Source organism: Podarcis bocagei, assembly GCF_964188305.1.
Source record: "Podarcis bocagei genome assembly, chromosome: 1".
Classification (NCBI taxonomy): domain Eukaryota; kingdom Metazoa; phylum Chordata; class Lepidosauria; order Squamata; family Lacertidae; genus Podarcis; species Podarcis bocagei.
The window spans coordinates 51,290,789-51,304,207 of NC_138125.1; the positions used below are offsets into that span (position 1 = coordinate 51,290,789).

The 13,419-nt window shown below is 40.7% G+C and overlaps 1 protein-coding gene across 2 annotated transcripts in view; it reads right to left on the reverse strand.

Annotated features, from left to right (window-relative positions):
* Positions 1–13,419, reverse strand: part of FUT8 (fucosyltransferase 8) — a 94,987-nt gene that overhangs the window by 42,765 nt on the left and 38,803 nt on the right. For both annotated transcript variants that reach the window (XM_081164987.1, XM_081164988.1), the window contains exons 3-5: positions 10,072–10,187; positions 9,809–9,974; positions 3,371–3,485 (exon numbers count right to left, since the gene is read on the reverse strand). In XM_081164987.1, the coding sequence (XP_081021113.1) occupies positions 3,371–3,485; positions 9,809–9,974; positions 10,072–10,187 (397 nt within the window). The remainder of the gene's footprint in view (positions 1–3,370; positions 3,486–9,808; positions 9,975–10,071; positions 10,188–13,419) is intronic.

Sequence of the window (13,419 nt, forward strand, 5' to 3'; positions counted from 1 at the left end):
ACTGGAATGGTCACAATCCTAGCAAAATATGAAATCAAGTTGTAATTAACTTTTATGCCAGCTCAGACTGGCAATATATTTAACCAAAAAAACAAGTCAAGAAAACAAGCCTCTGAAGAGAGCAAGTCAGACCCAACCAGCAGTGGCAATAGAGAGAATCGCTCTGGTGAGTGGGATTATTATTGGCTAAATTTGTATACTGTCCTTCATTCATAGATCTCAGGGTGGTTCACAGGAATGACCCCACCCCCTGGAGAGGAGGCAGTAGGCTTTCTAGGATACCACCACCAGGAAGATGTCACTCCTATCAGAGGAATGTCCTTCAGCTCAATTCAGAAACAAGAATTCACAGTAAGAATTCCATTTTTTTTCCAAGCGATCATCCCTAGAGAGCACTGCTCTATATGCATATTAAAATTGGAATGGTAGCATTTTTCAGTGGCTTTTATCTTATCTAAATACTTTTAAGGAAAATGTATTACATGAGTTGTCTAGTGTCTTTTGAAAACTAATGCACTTAACATTTTTACATGGTCACAATTCCATAGTACTGTCTGCTTTGTTTAGAATCATGAGGCAGAATTTTAGAGATAAGATTTAAATTACCACAAACGTGGCAAAACCAAGTTCAAATTGCTTGCATATTATACTGCTGATTTGTAAACATTTCTATCAAGATGCAAACTGAAATGATACTACAACTTCCAACAAACTGCCTTAAGAAATATGCAAAATATTCCCAAGAATGTGATAAAGTTCAATTTTTTTCAATTGTTTACTTTAAATATTAAATTGAGGTGCCAAATGTACATGTTAATATAAAGCAGATATGTCTATTAAAGCATACATTTACTAAAGATTTGCGGACAATTATTTGGCAAATTCTTAGCATTACTGATTTTTTATGACTTAAGCATTAACAACAGACAGTCTCTCATGTCGACAAGTCCTGTGTAAAGACCTCCACACCCCAGCCTACCTCACTGGACCCCCAGCTTCTCAGTCCTCTGGACCGTGGCTGCTCTCACTTTAGTCCTAAAGCATGTTTCCTAAAAATGCAATTATAATAGTTCTACTCAGAAGATCCACTGAGTTCACTGGGGCTTATTCTGAAGTCAGCAGGTATAAGTTTGCCACTTTAGCTATATCATTCCATAATTATTCAAATATGCACATGTATAAAGGTAAAGGTAAAGGGATCCCTTGACCATTAGGTCCAGTCATGGCCGACTCTGGGGTTGTGGCGCTCATCTCGCTTTATTGGCCGAGGGAGCCGGCGTACAGCTTCCAGGTCATATGGCCAGCATGACAAAACCACTTCTGGTGAACCAGAGCAGCGCACGGAAACGCCGCTTACCTTCCCGCCGGAGCGGTACCTATTTATCTACTTGCACTTTGACGTGCTTTCGAACTGCTAGGTGGGCAGGAGAAGGGACCGAGGAACGGGAGCTCACCCCGTCATGGGGATTCGAACTGCCGACCTTCTGATCGGCAAGTCCTAGGCTCTGTGGTTTAACCCACAGCGTCACCTGCGTCCCATGCACATGTATAGAGCAGCCTCATTTGGAAAATCATGCTCCCTCAGGAGATCATCTTGCCCATTGTTTTAGTCTTGAACATAAAAGCCTTCCTTAAAATATTCTTCAACATGAAAAAACCTAAGGTCCTCCAGATGTTACTGGAGTACAACTCCCATCATACCTGGCCACTGGCTATGATGGCTGGTGCTGATGGCGAGTTGGGAGTCCAACAACCTCTAGAAGGCCATGGGTTCTGCACCTCTACATTAATTTGCTTCTCAATATGTGTACCAAGGCACACATACATACACACAAACATACCTCTTCTTAAAATAATTCTACATACTTTTTCTGATTAAGAATAAGAATAAGAATATCTTTATTGTCATTGCACCCTTCGGGGACAACGAAATTACTTGACTGCTCCATAAAAACACTAATTAAACAATACAATATAATACAGCAAGGGAGATTAGATGACTTTCAAAGTCCAGGCTTCCCATTCAGGGCCAAGATCGCTCTGGAGAAGAAGCTGTTCTTAAGACGACTCGTTCTTGTCTTCATCGACCTGTATCTCCGTCCCGACGGCAAGAGCTCAAAGAGACAGTGACCAGGATGCGATGGATCTTTTACTATGTCCAGTGCCTTCCTATGGCACCTTGTGGCATAAATCTGCTCTAAGGTGGAGAGTGGGCAGCCAACAATGCTCTCTGCTGCCTTAACAACCCTGCACAACCCCATCCTGTCCTGGGCAGTACAGCTTCCGTACCACACATAAGCCATAAGTGAGCACGCTCTCAATGGCACAGTGATAGAAGGCAAGCAGCAGTTTCTGCGGAAGATGGTTTTTCCTTAGTATTCTCAAAAAGTACAGTCTCTGCTGCGCCTTCTTCACAAGGCCCCTTGTGTTGACACTCCAGGACAGATCCTCTTGTAATTCAATGCCCAGAAATCTGAACGTTGTTACCCTCTCCACACAGACCCCATCAATCAAAAGTGGCTGGGCGTTGCTCTTCTGTCTCCTGAAGTCCACCACAAGCTCCTTTGTCTTCCTTGTATTTATGAGCAAGTTGTTAGCTCTGAACCACTCTGTCAGCCGCTCCACCTCATCTCTATAATCCGTTTCACCCTCCCTTTCAGAGATGAGCCCAATCACAGTTGTGTCATCTGTGACACAGTTGTGTCATTAGAACTAATCTCGATGTCAGAAAAAGACATCAATGTCAGAAAAAGACATGAAGTGTCTCTAAGGTCATGTCTGAATGGGCACTTCCTTCTCTCTTGCAGTAGTACCATGATTTTTAAAAATGTCACCAGAAAAGTATTTGCCATGGGACAACCAAGCATAACATCCTGGATACTATGGTCACTATGTCCTTTTAACCATAAAGGTAGTGACTGATGGGCCATGGACTTATGGAATTTGCATATGTGATTCAATCCAAAAGAACATACTTTACAAATTTCCCTCAAAGTCTGAGAAAAAATGTTATCTAGACAAAATACTGAACAGCCAAAGAGATTTTCTTCTTTTTAATTTAGTAAAAAATGATAAAACCAGAAAGTATATTGATGAAAGGTATAACAATTTCTCATAGCTAAGTGACTGGAAATGCACTTCAACAGAAACTGAACACAAACAGCAAATAAATTTGATCTATAAAACTTACCAAATGCTCTCTTACTTAATGTCCAAACACATATTAAATAAACTAATTTCATTATACATATATTTTTCTGGTGCCTTATGTACTCTCACACTGCTCTATATTAGCGTGAATTAAATGTTCCTTCAGTAAATCCTACTTTAATTTCTTTCTATTCAAGGACACTTTCTCCATAATTCTTACCTGAAGGTAAGTTATTCTCCTCTGTACCAGCTCTGTCAAATCTTTGGCTTCTTTTTCTCGCCAATCACCTGCTCCATCTGTTTGACTGAGGTAGTACAAATCTGTCATTATTGACCTGTTTTTTAAAAAAGCAAACAAACAACCTTAGTGGCTAACTTAACTAATCAGAAGAATCACTGGCAAAATGAAAACTAAATGCTGATTATAAGATCTTAAAATAGGAATTTAAAAAATTCGATTTCCCTCCACTTCCAGAGCCAAATATCTGTATGTGCACATGTATTCACCTTCAATAAATTTAGCAATCTCAAACTAATTTAAGCAAAATATTTGAACAGTTTAGGATGAGAAAACCAAGCTCTCACACATGCACAGACAGAATTGGAATTGATTTCCCCTAAGCACCAAAAACAATATTCATAATAAAACAAATCTTTTGGTGCAGGTAGAGCAACATAATAATCTCTCTTGAAAGCCAAAATGAGTTGCTACCAGCAAACATTAAGAAAATATGCATATAGGTTTAATACACAATCTCCCTGCTGTTTAAAGTATTGTGAAAAGTTTTCAGTTTACAGAAAGCAGGCAGAGAGGTGGACTAAAAACCAGTACTCTGATCCATTGAGAATATCAAGGAGAGGTGTTGGCAAAAGAGAAGAAATTATAGGCAGTTAGGTAATCAGCAGGCCAACTCAATATTGTTGAAAAAGACACAAACTATCAGTGCATACTAATAAATTTAGTTCTGAGCAGTAACAAACTCAAACCACTCAATCAATTTTGGGGGGAGGTGACAGACAAAAAACTATGAATGTGTATAATTAAACCCAGAGTTCATAGCTTAATTAAAAACTACTTGAACGTCACACAAGAAATTGTACCCTAACTAGTATCCATACATTTGTTTCAAGAACAACCAAAAAAGCACTGAAGATGCATACAATCTGTATGACAAATGAACAGTTAGAATGGCTGCTCCACAGTAATGAAAGTTCCTTCTCAGCAGGCTTACAAATTCTGAACACATTTTAGAAGTGCTGCAGGTTCTTACTATTTGGGCTAAGATACGACTGGGAACCTTTGGCCCTCCAGATGTTGAAGTACAACTCCATTCTGCCCTAGCAAGCAAGGCCAATTGTTAGGGAGTAAAGGAAGTGTAGTTCAGCAACACCTGAAAGGCCACAGGTTCCTCACACCTGTGCTAGACCTTAGCCAACTAGTAATAGACTCCAAACCCCAGAAAATTGTATCTAAAGCCTCGCCCTTTTTCCCCTAAGCAGTTTCAGAGGGTGCCTTCTTTGCCTTTACTTAAGAATTATTCATGGCTCTCCCATTCATACATAATGCAAAGAAGGGGTAAAGGTGTTGATACAGACCTGGCTATATTTATTACCTATTTGTTCCAGACAAATTCATGTTTGTTACAGATAAGTAACAGGAAAATATATCCAGTGATTGTATACTTTTCCTGCCCTTGCATAAATAAAATAAATAAATAAATAAATGGCAGCTGGTCAAATCAACATCCACTCCCTCAAAAAAAATATCAGTGAAATTCTCTATCACCATGATAGGCTGGGCTGTGTAGTGCTGAGAATAACTTTGAGCACAATATGTCTATGTGCTACTTGCCATGTACCAACATGTATGGCAGTGGAGTGCATGTCGGAGAATGCCTGATGTGAACTTCACCAGAGCTAAGCCCAGGACAAACACTCTCAATGGGTTAAGGACAGATTCAACTAGGCTTGCACGAAAACTCAGCAGGGCAGCTGCATGGGATTCAAGAGATATCTGTGAATTATCAATAGACTAATATTGCCAAATCCCAGAATGCAAAGAATACATCCTGAAGGAGAATGGCAGAGGAAGGAAAAACAGAATCAAAGCTTAAAGTGACACACAGAGGTCCTATGGTGATGGCAGCAACAACGCTCTCTAAAATTTCCTGGCCAACAATATCCAGAGTTACTCAACAGGACTCCCACAAATCTTTGCCATATCCTGCAACTGCATTCCCAGCATCTCATGGTATACTGTATCAAATCCAAAATACGAACAGGGCACAATGTTCCCTATCACTCTTTCAGTGAAGGGTCAATAATTGCCCAATAAATACAGTTATAAGGTAAAACCAGCATGTCAAAGGCTCAATAAACCATAAGACCCTGAGTGCAACTGAACAGGAATTCATGGTGAGTATCAGCTTTCATGGAGTTACAAAATCTGCTCAAGCAGCCGCATAATCTTCATTATAGGGTAGTGCTATCTTTAAAACAAGCATTTTTAAAATCACATTAGGTAAACAAATTAGATGCAATTGGTCCGTTCAATTATTAGAGAATCTCAGGTTATTTTAGGACCTGCACCCCCCAAATTTGTCTGCTATAATCTTAATGCATGATCCATCTCAGGTTCATCAAGCCTTTTGCATGCAGAGAGAATGGCACTGGGCTTAGGGCTCTGGTTGCCTTAGTAAATGCAAACCTCAGGAGATGGAACTATAGTTCAATGGTAGCGCACATATTTTGTATTCAAAAGGTCTCATATTCAATGCCTGGCACCACCAATTAAAAGAATCAGATAACAAGTGATGGGTAGGAGTGATGGGAATGTACTCTGCCAGAAATACTGGGCAACGACCAGAAGTTAAGATTAAACTGGGATAGATGGACATGGTCTGACATGGTATGAGACAGTTTCCAATGCTCTGAATGTGCCAGGCCATTATTTAGATATGCCCAGGGGGGTGTTAAATATGTGTTAGTGTGTAAGTGGAAGTAAGTGGGGATAAATTGAACCTTAGTCTACAAAACTTAGAACAGGTTTGACATCTAAACATTTGCACTGCAGATAAGCTTTCAGCTGTACTTGCTTTCAATTTATACTGAATGAAACAAATAAATCTTTAGTAAAAGCAGGGATTATTGTGTTTAATATATAACATTAAGGTCATCAACATCGGTAGCAAGTATTACCACCAACTCAGAACTCCAATCTGCATCTGGAGCCAATCACATACATCTGCAAAACATCATAGAAGTATCAGCTTTACAGAAATGACCAGGGTTGTAAATAATGATCCACATGCTATTAGCTTTAATGTCAGATCTAGATCAGGCAAATTTAATATGTTCTTGTTGTCAAGGTAAGTGTACAGTTACTGAACATCGAGGTAAACAAATTAATCCAGTTAGAACGCAAGACTGGCAAAAAATATATCATTTTCAGTATTACAGCCGACTTAGATTTGGTTTTATAGCTTATGAGATTTTTGCACCTTGGCAGTTATTCTCAAGATGAAATATACACCCAGAAAGACCACCTCTTTAGCAGTAAACATATCCAAAGAAATCAATTTAGTATAAGGCAACAAATTATATAGCTTTATTTTGTATAACTTTTAACAGGCCAAAGAGGAAATTCCTTAGTGTAGTCTCATGAGGCTACCAAAATTTTTGTTATGTGAAATTAAGTTCTCAAGTTTGATTGCAAATATCGTTTTCTATTATTCTCTCTATGTTCCAGAACAAGTAGTATATATAAAGATTGCTAAATGAAAATATAGGTGCCCAAGCCACCAATATTAGAGGAAACATACAAAGTTGAGGAACATGTGGTTCCAAAAAAAAAGTTTATGACCTTCAGAGTCACAGCTGATTAAGACATCTAATATGCAAGATTCTAAGCAAAACCCATATATTCAAAAAATAAAAGCATCCCTATAGTAACCCCTTCACAACAACAAAAAACTGGTCTGTTGGACATTGCCTCAGTCGAGGAGCTCACAATGAAAACGTATCTCCCCATTGTCTATGGAGGCACACTGCTTGGAGGGGTGACAATAGTCCTCAACAGACATTTACTGAACTTTGCAGTACAGAATGGTATGCTAAAACACAATCTTAAAACACCCAGTATAGTAAGCCTGCAACTTATGTGGCGGTTACGTCCCATGGATCGCACCTAAAGACAAAATCACATATTTGCAACACTTGCACTGGCAAGGGCAGAAGGTGGAAGAGTATCTATTTTCTCCTCCATTTTGCTTTTAAAATTTTCTACCTCCCACTGCAAAACTACACCAGCTCCAGGGCTGTGAGGTTTCCCTTGCTTGTCAGGGGAATGCTGAGGGAACAAGAGGACTTTAGATCCCAAGGATCCAGTGTCCCCTGTAACAGCCTTCCAACATGCCACTTTTCTTCTCCTACCTGGAACAGTGAAGGAGCAATGGCAACAGAGCTTTTCATCACCGCACAGGGACCTCAGGGTGGCATCCCTCCCACAGGCTGAGAGAGAAAGGCACAAATATCCAAGAATGCCCCAGATGCCCTCTCAGTTAGTTTAGAACTGCTCCCTTAATTCAGAGTTTAGCTCTATTTAATCCCATACCTTGGTTCTTAAAATCAGCTATGGAATGGTTTGGATGCTTCTGATTACAAACATTTGCCCTAGGGCTTACTGGTGAAGGGCGGGTAATAATAATAGTAGTAGTAGTAAGGAAGAGACCACATGGGCCAATACTTTTAAAAATAGATGCTGAAACAAAGAAGAAACACAATCACAACTTTATGCTCTAGTTTCTCTCTATTTTTTACATTTAGAGTTTCTGCATTCATGGCTGGCAATATGGTATTTTATAGTATGACTTTTGTAGAAAGGGTTTGAGAAAGTTTTGTGTCACACATACAGAAAAACCTGGGTGCTGTCAACAAAAGGTCTGAAACAATCACTTGAATCCTAACAAGAGCAAGCAGTGTCCTGCTTGTAGAGGACACTTAATAATAAAATAATAATAATAAATAAATAATATTATTATTTGTACCCCACCCATATGACTGGGTTGCCCTAGCCACTCTTGGCAGCTTCCAGCATTTATTTTTTTAAAAAAACTTCCCTATACAGGGCTGCCTTCAGATGTCTCCTAAAGGTTGTATACTTATCTCATTGATATCCGAGGTGGGCACCAATACCAAGAAGACCCCTCTGCTGGTTCTCTGTAACCTCATTTCTCACAGTGAAGGCCCTTTGTGCTGGATCTCAGTGTCCGAGCTGAATGATGGGTGTGGAGATGGTCCTACAGGTATACAGGGCCAAGGCTATATAGGTCTTAAAGGTCAGCACCAACACTTTGTATTGTGCTCTTAATGGAAGCCAGTGTAGGTATTTCAGGACTGATTTTATATGATCCCGGCGGCTGCTCCCAGTCACCAGTCTTGTTGATTAGTTGTAATTTCCAAGTCACCTTCAAAGGTAGCCCCACACTGAGCACATTGAAGTGTAGTCCAATCAAGACTTAACCAGGGCATGTACCACTCTGGTAAGACTGAGAAGGCTGGTAGGGTCTCAGCCAGCGTACCAGATGGAGCTGGTAGACAGTCACCCTGGACACAGAATTAACCTGCGCCTTTATGGACAGGTGTGAATCCAAGATGACACCCAGGCTGCGTACCTAGTCCTTCAGGGGCACAGTTACTTCATTCAGGACCAGGTATTCCCCCACACCAGCCCCTCCCCCATCCCGCAGAAACAGTACTTCTGTTTTGTGAGGATTCAACCTCAATCCGTTAGCTGCCATCCATCCTCCAACTGTCTCCAGACAATCACACAGGACACTTGCCTTCTCCTTCTCATTGAAGCCCCATGTACCTCCCAAAAATCTGATTTCATTGTTCAAGGGACCCATCTACATCCGTGGGGTATAATTCACAGCTAGTACCCTTGAGCCAACCTGCTTCTACTATGAAACCCATTGAGTGTCTACAGTCAATTTCTATGTTGCCTGTGAAGGACAATGTTAACCACTAGGGCTGGGCAATATCTGATTTTCAACATCGGCGATATCTGATTTTCAACATCGTGATATATCACCAGCTAAACATTGCAATATGGTGATATATCACAATGTCTAAAACATGAAAGGTGGACATTAAGATTGCGCATGGTGGTGGGGAGAAGAGCAGCCATGAGATCCGCAGGTCGAGGGTAGAGATGGGGCAAATGAGAGAAGGAGTAGACAGCCTTGGAGATCTCTGGGATAGGGGTGAAGATGGGCATATGGTCAAAGGAGCAGGGGCAGCCAAGGTGAAAAAGCAGCTGGTCAACTAAGCAAGGAAAGTGGGGCACAAGGAGGAAAAGAAGGCGCCGGGCAGTTAAGTGCCTGACAGCTGGCTGAGGTGAATCACGCAAAGCAGCCAGAGCAGAGAGAGGGTACATCGCAGTTATTGCAAGGTGCCAAGGCCATCAGCAGGAATGAAGAGGAGAAAGGGAGCCAAAAGGGAAAACAGACAGCCAACCAGAGGGAACCAGCTCCAAGGGAGACCAGTCGGTCTGGCACCTCCTGCTCTCTTCAGATTCCTGAGATCTATGGAGGAAGGGCGGTTTACAAATTAAATAATAATAGCACAACAAAAACTCAGCAGTAGTTGTTATTAGTACCTTTCATGATTACCCAAGTCAGATACAAGTTCATCAATATGCCTTTGGAGTTCACTTCCTTCCAATATTTTAAGTTTCTTCAATTCGCTCTGAAGAAAAAACCAAAGCTCCTTGGCTCCATTTTCAATCCGCCTCCTCAATATTTCATGATCTTTTCCTAAGCCCACTAAAAAAAAGGAAAAGGTACAGAATTGTCAACATTAGTTTTTCTCTAGACAGAAAATGCATTTGTAGAATTATGAACAAAATAGTCATATACAAACCATCTCCTGTTTGTTGCTTATAGTTTTCTATCTGTTCTTTGGCCTTTATTAGCTGTTCTTCTAAAGCATGAACTCTTCCTGCAGCAGGGCCCTGATCAATAGGACCTTCTGGTATCCTACAGCAAAATTGAAAGAATGAATCAAATAAGTTTGATTAGTATTACAGGCTTTTTGAAAGGATATTCTTGATAATGGACTAGAAAAAATGTGTAGTGTTGTGAGTGGCTTTGTCTTTTGTTACAAAACTTAAACAAAAATATAAAAAAACCTATGTTATACTCAGAGTAAACCCACTGAAATTAATGAGCCAAACTTAGTCATGTTTATTAATTTTAGTGGGTCTACTCTGAGTGAAACTTAATTGAGTAACAACCCCAATTTCAGCTTATGAGCATTTGGCTCATGAAGGAAGAAATGGGACTACAGTGGTGCCTCGCAAGACGAAATTAATTCATTCCGCGAATTTTTTCGTCTAGCACGGTTTCCCATAGGAATGCTTTGAAAATCAATTAATGCGTTCCTATGGTCAAAAAAAGTCCAAACAAAGCCAAATTCGGTACAACAAGAGTTTATTAAGTGCTCTTTAAAGTCACACATACTGTAAAGAGCATTTCAAAATTCAAACCCAGAATTTTTTTAAAAAAACATCAGAGTGGCCCAATGGTCACAGAAAATCATAAAAATGCAGAAAAAAACCACAAGCTTCCAGATTCTTGCAAACCCCTCCCCAACTGTTCCCCCAGCCACCCAGCACACAGAAATTCAAATCCAAGGATTTTTTTTAAAAAAAACATCAGAGTGGCCCAATGGTCACAGAAAATCATAAAAATGCAGAAAAAAACCACAAGCTTCCAGATTCTTGCAAACCCCTCCCCAACTGTTCCCCCAGCCACCCAGCACACAGAAATTCAAATCCAGAATTTTTTTAAAAAAACAGCAGAGTGGCCCAATGGTCACAGAAAATCATAAAAATGCAGAAAAAAAACACACAAGCTTCCAGATTCTTGCAAACCCCTTCCCAACACCAAGTCCTTGAATTCCAAACACCCCAACCCAAAATCCAAACCCCCCCAAAAAAGTTTTAAAAGCTTAACTTACCAAATGGCTGCAAAAGAAGTTTTGGAAAAGCTTCAAAAATCACCCAAGTCTTTAAAAACCTCAAAAAAGGCTACTATGTACACTGCGTTCTATGAGTTGCTCCTCAAAGTCAAGTCGCAACTGTATTAACGGTGTTAAGAAAAAGGAAACAAACTTGCAAGAGGTTTTCGTCTTGCAAAGCAAGCCCATAGGGAAATTCGTCTTGCGAAGCAGCTCAAAAACGGAAAACCCTTTCGTCTAGCGAGTTTTCCGTCTTGCGAGGCATTCATCTTGCGGGGCACCACTGTATTCTGCTCTCAATCATAGGTGTAGAGATTATTCTGTTGGGAAGCTTGGTTGTTAAATAAATCATGACACAGTGTAGCATGTCATGTGTTGTTGTTCATCTGAGGTTGTATTTCCCTAATTTTAAGACCCGCTAAGGAATAGATGATTGCTATTATGTCTTCATATGTGAAGCACAGAATTCAAATAGGGTGCACTTTCTTTTTCCCATGACTGCAGATCTGTTGCCTGGTATATGCTGTACAATTTTAAATTAACCTTATACTGCCATAGTTAACTGCAGTAACTTGGGTGCACCAACCAAAAGAAGAATATGGGTAAGGTCTGCTTTAAAGCGAGATACCCCAGACCTTTTTTTTTTTTACAAGTTATTCATGGTTTTTTTTTTTAAAAAAAAGAAATACAATACTGATGCAAAACCCTTCCTCAAAAGTAGAGGTGGACATTGTACATCTCACAAGGTACTTCCAAAAGTTAGGGGGGGTCAGGAATCTGGATTTCTCCCATACTTGATTTTCAATTAAAAGATATACTTTGTGACCCTAATGTAAGATTTACAGGTTAGCTAACTCTTGGCTGATATTATGCTCTATTTATGTGCCTAATACCCAACAAGAACAATTTCTGGATGAAACTTTTTACATTGCTGCTGCACGCATTTACACACTGAGGTGAAGTGGTGATGGTGACTTAAATCTTGTACTCAATGATTATTTTGCTAAAAGCAGAACATCTCACCTATCACAAAACCCATGTAAACAGTCTTTTAAAAAATATCCTACATATTACATAAACATGATTACTTTGATGCTTTGCACATAGCTAATCCAGAACTAAGAAATTATACACATATGTCAGCAAGATACAAAAATTATGCCAGATTGGATTATTTATTAATCACAGAAGGCCTTGACTCTCAGGTTCATAACTCACAAGATTGGTCTTCTTAATATCTCAGACAATACCCCTGTTATCACCAGAATTCAATGGGTAGTGCACAGACCTTAAACCTTCTGTGGGAAATTAGACCCCTGGATATATATATATATATATATATATATATATATATATATATATATATATATATTTACTAGAGAGAAACTTCTTAAAGCAGAGATTTTCAACCAGTGTGCCATGGAACCCTGGGGTGCCCTGAATAATTGACAAGGATGCTGCAGGCAAAACTGGCCTCCATCCCTCTTTCTTTCTTTCTTTCCTTCCTTCCCTGCTCTGATGCCCTCTTGTGTCTCTGCCTCCCAAAGGCTTTCATGGTTGTTGTTTGTTGCAGCAGCTCTGGCTACAAACTCCCCAGGTGAATGGTGCCTCTGGGGTTGACCAAGGTGTGCTGGTTGCCAGGAACTGAGGCAGCCTCAGAGTAAGCATGCATGTGGGTGAGTGAGCCCAGCCAGCCAGTCCACCAACCCTTGCTGTTGGGAATGGATGGACACAAGTGAGAGGCCGGGTGGGTGGGCAGGCCAGCAGGTGCCACACTGGCCTTTCTTGTGCTTGCTGTGTGAAATGCCTGCCTGGGAGCTGAGTGTCCAGCGCTGAAAGAGACCTTTTCCGCCATGCACTGCTGCTTCCCAAGGTCAGCAAGCTGCTGGCCTCACGTTCACCCTTGGCCATTCTCCATTGGGCCACTAAGGCTGGGGGTATCCTCTTCCCAGGCCACTGTGGAGCAGTGTGAGAAGGCACCTCTCTTTGGGGGGGGGGAGGCGCAGCTGCTGTCAAGAGGACTTCCAAGGAGAGAAAAAAGGGAACACTCCACAAGGGAGGGGTTTTTGAAAAGGGTTGAGGGGTTGTGGCTCTGCAGGCAAGGAGCGACATAATGGAGCTTCTGGGGCTCAGAGCACATCTCCCCACAGGGGAGCCCCAGAAAGAATGTAATTGGTCAAGGGAGCCGTGGACTCAAAAGGTTGAAAACCTCTGCCTTAAAGAGATTCCTGATTTTTTTTAAGTTTAATG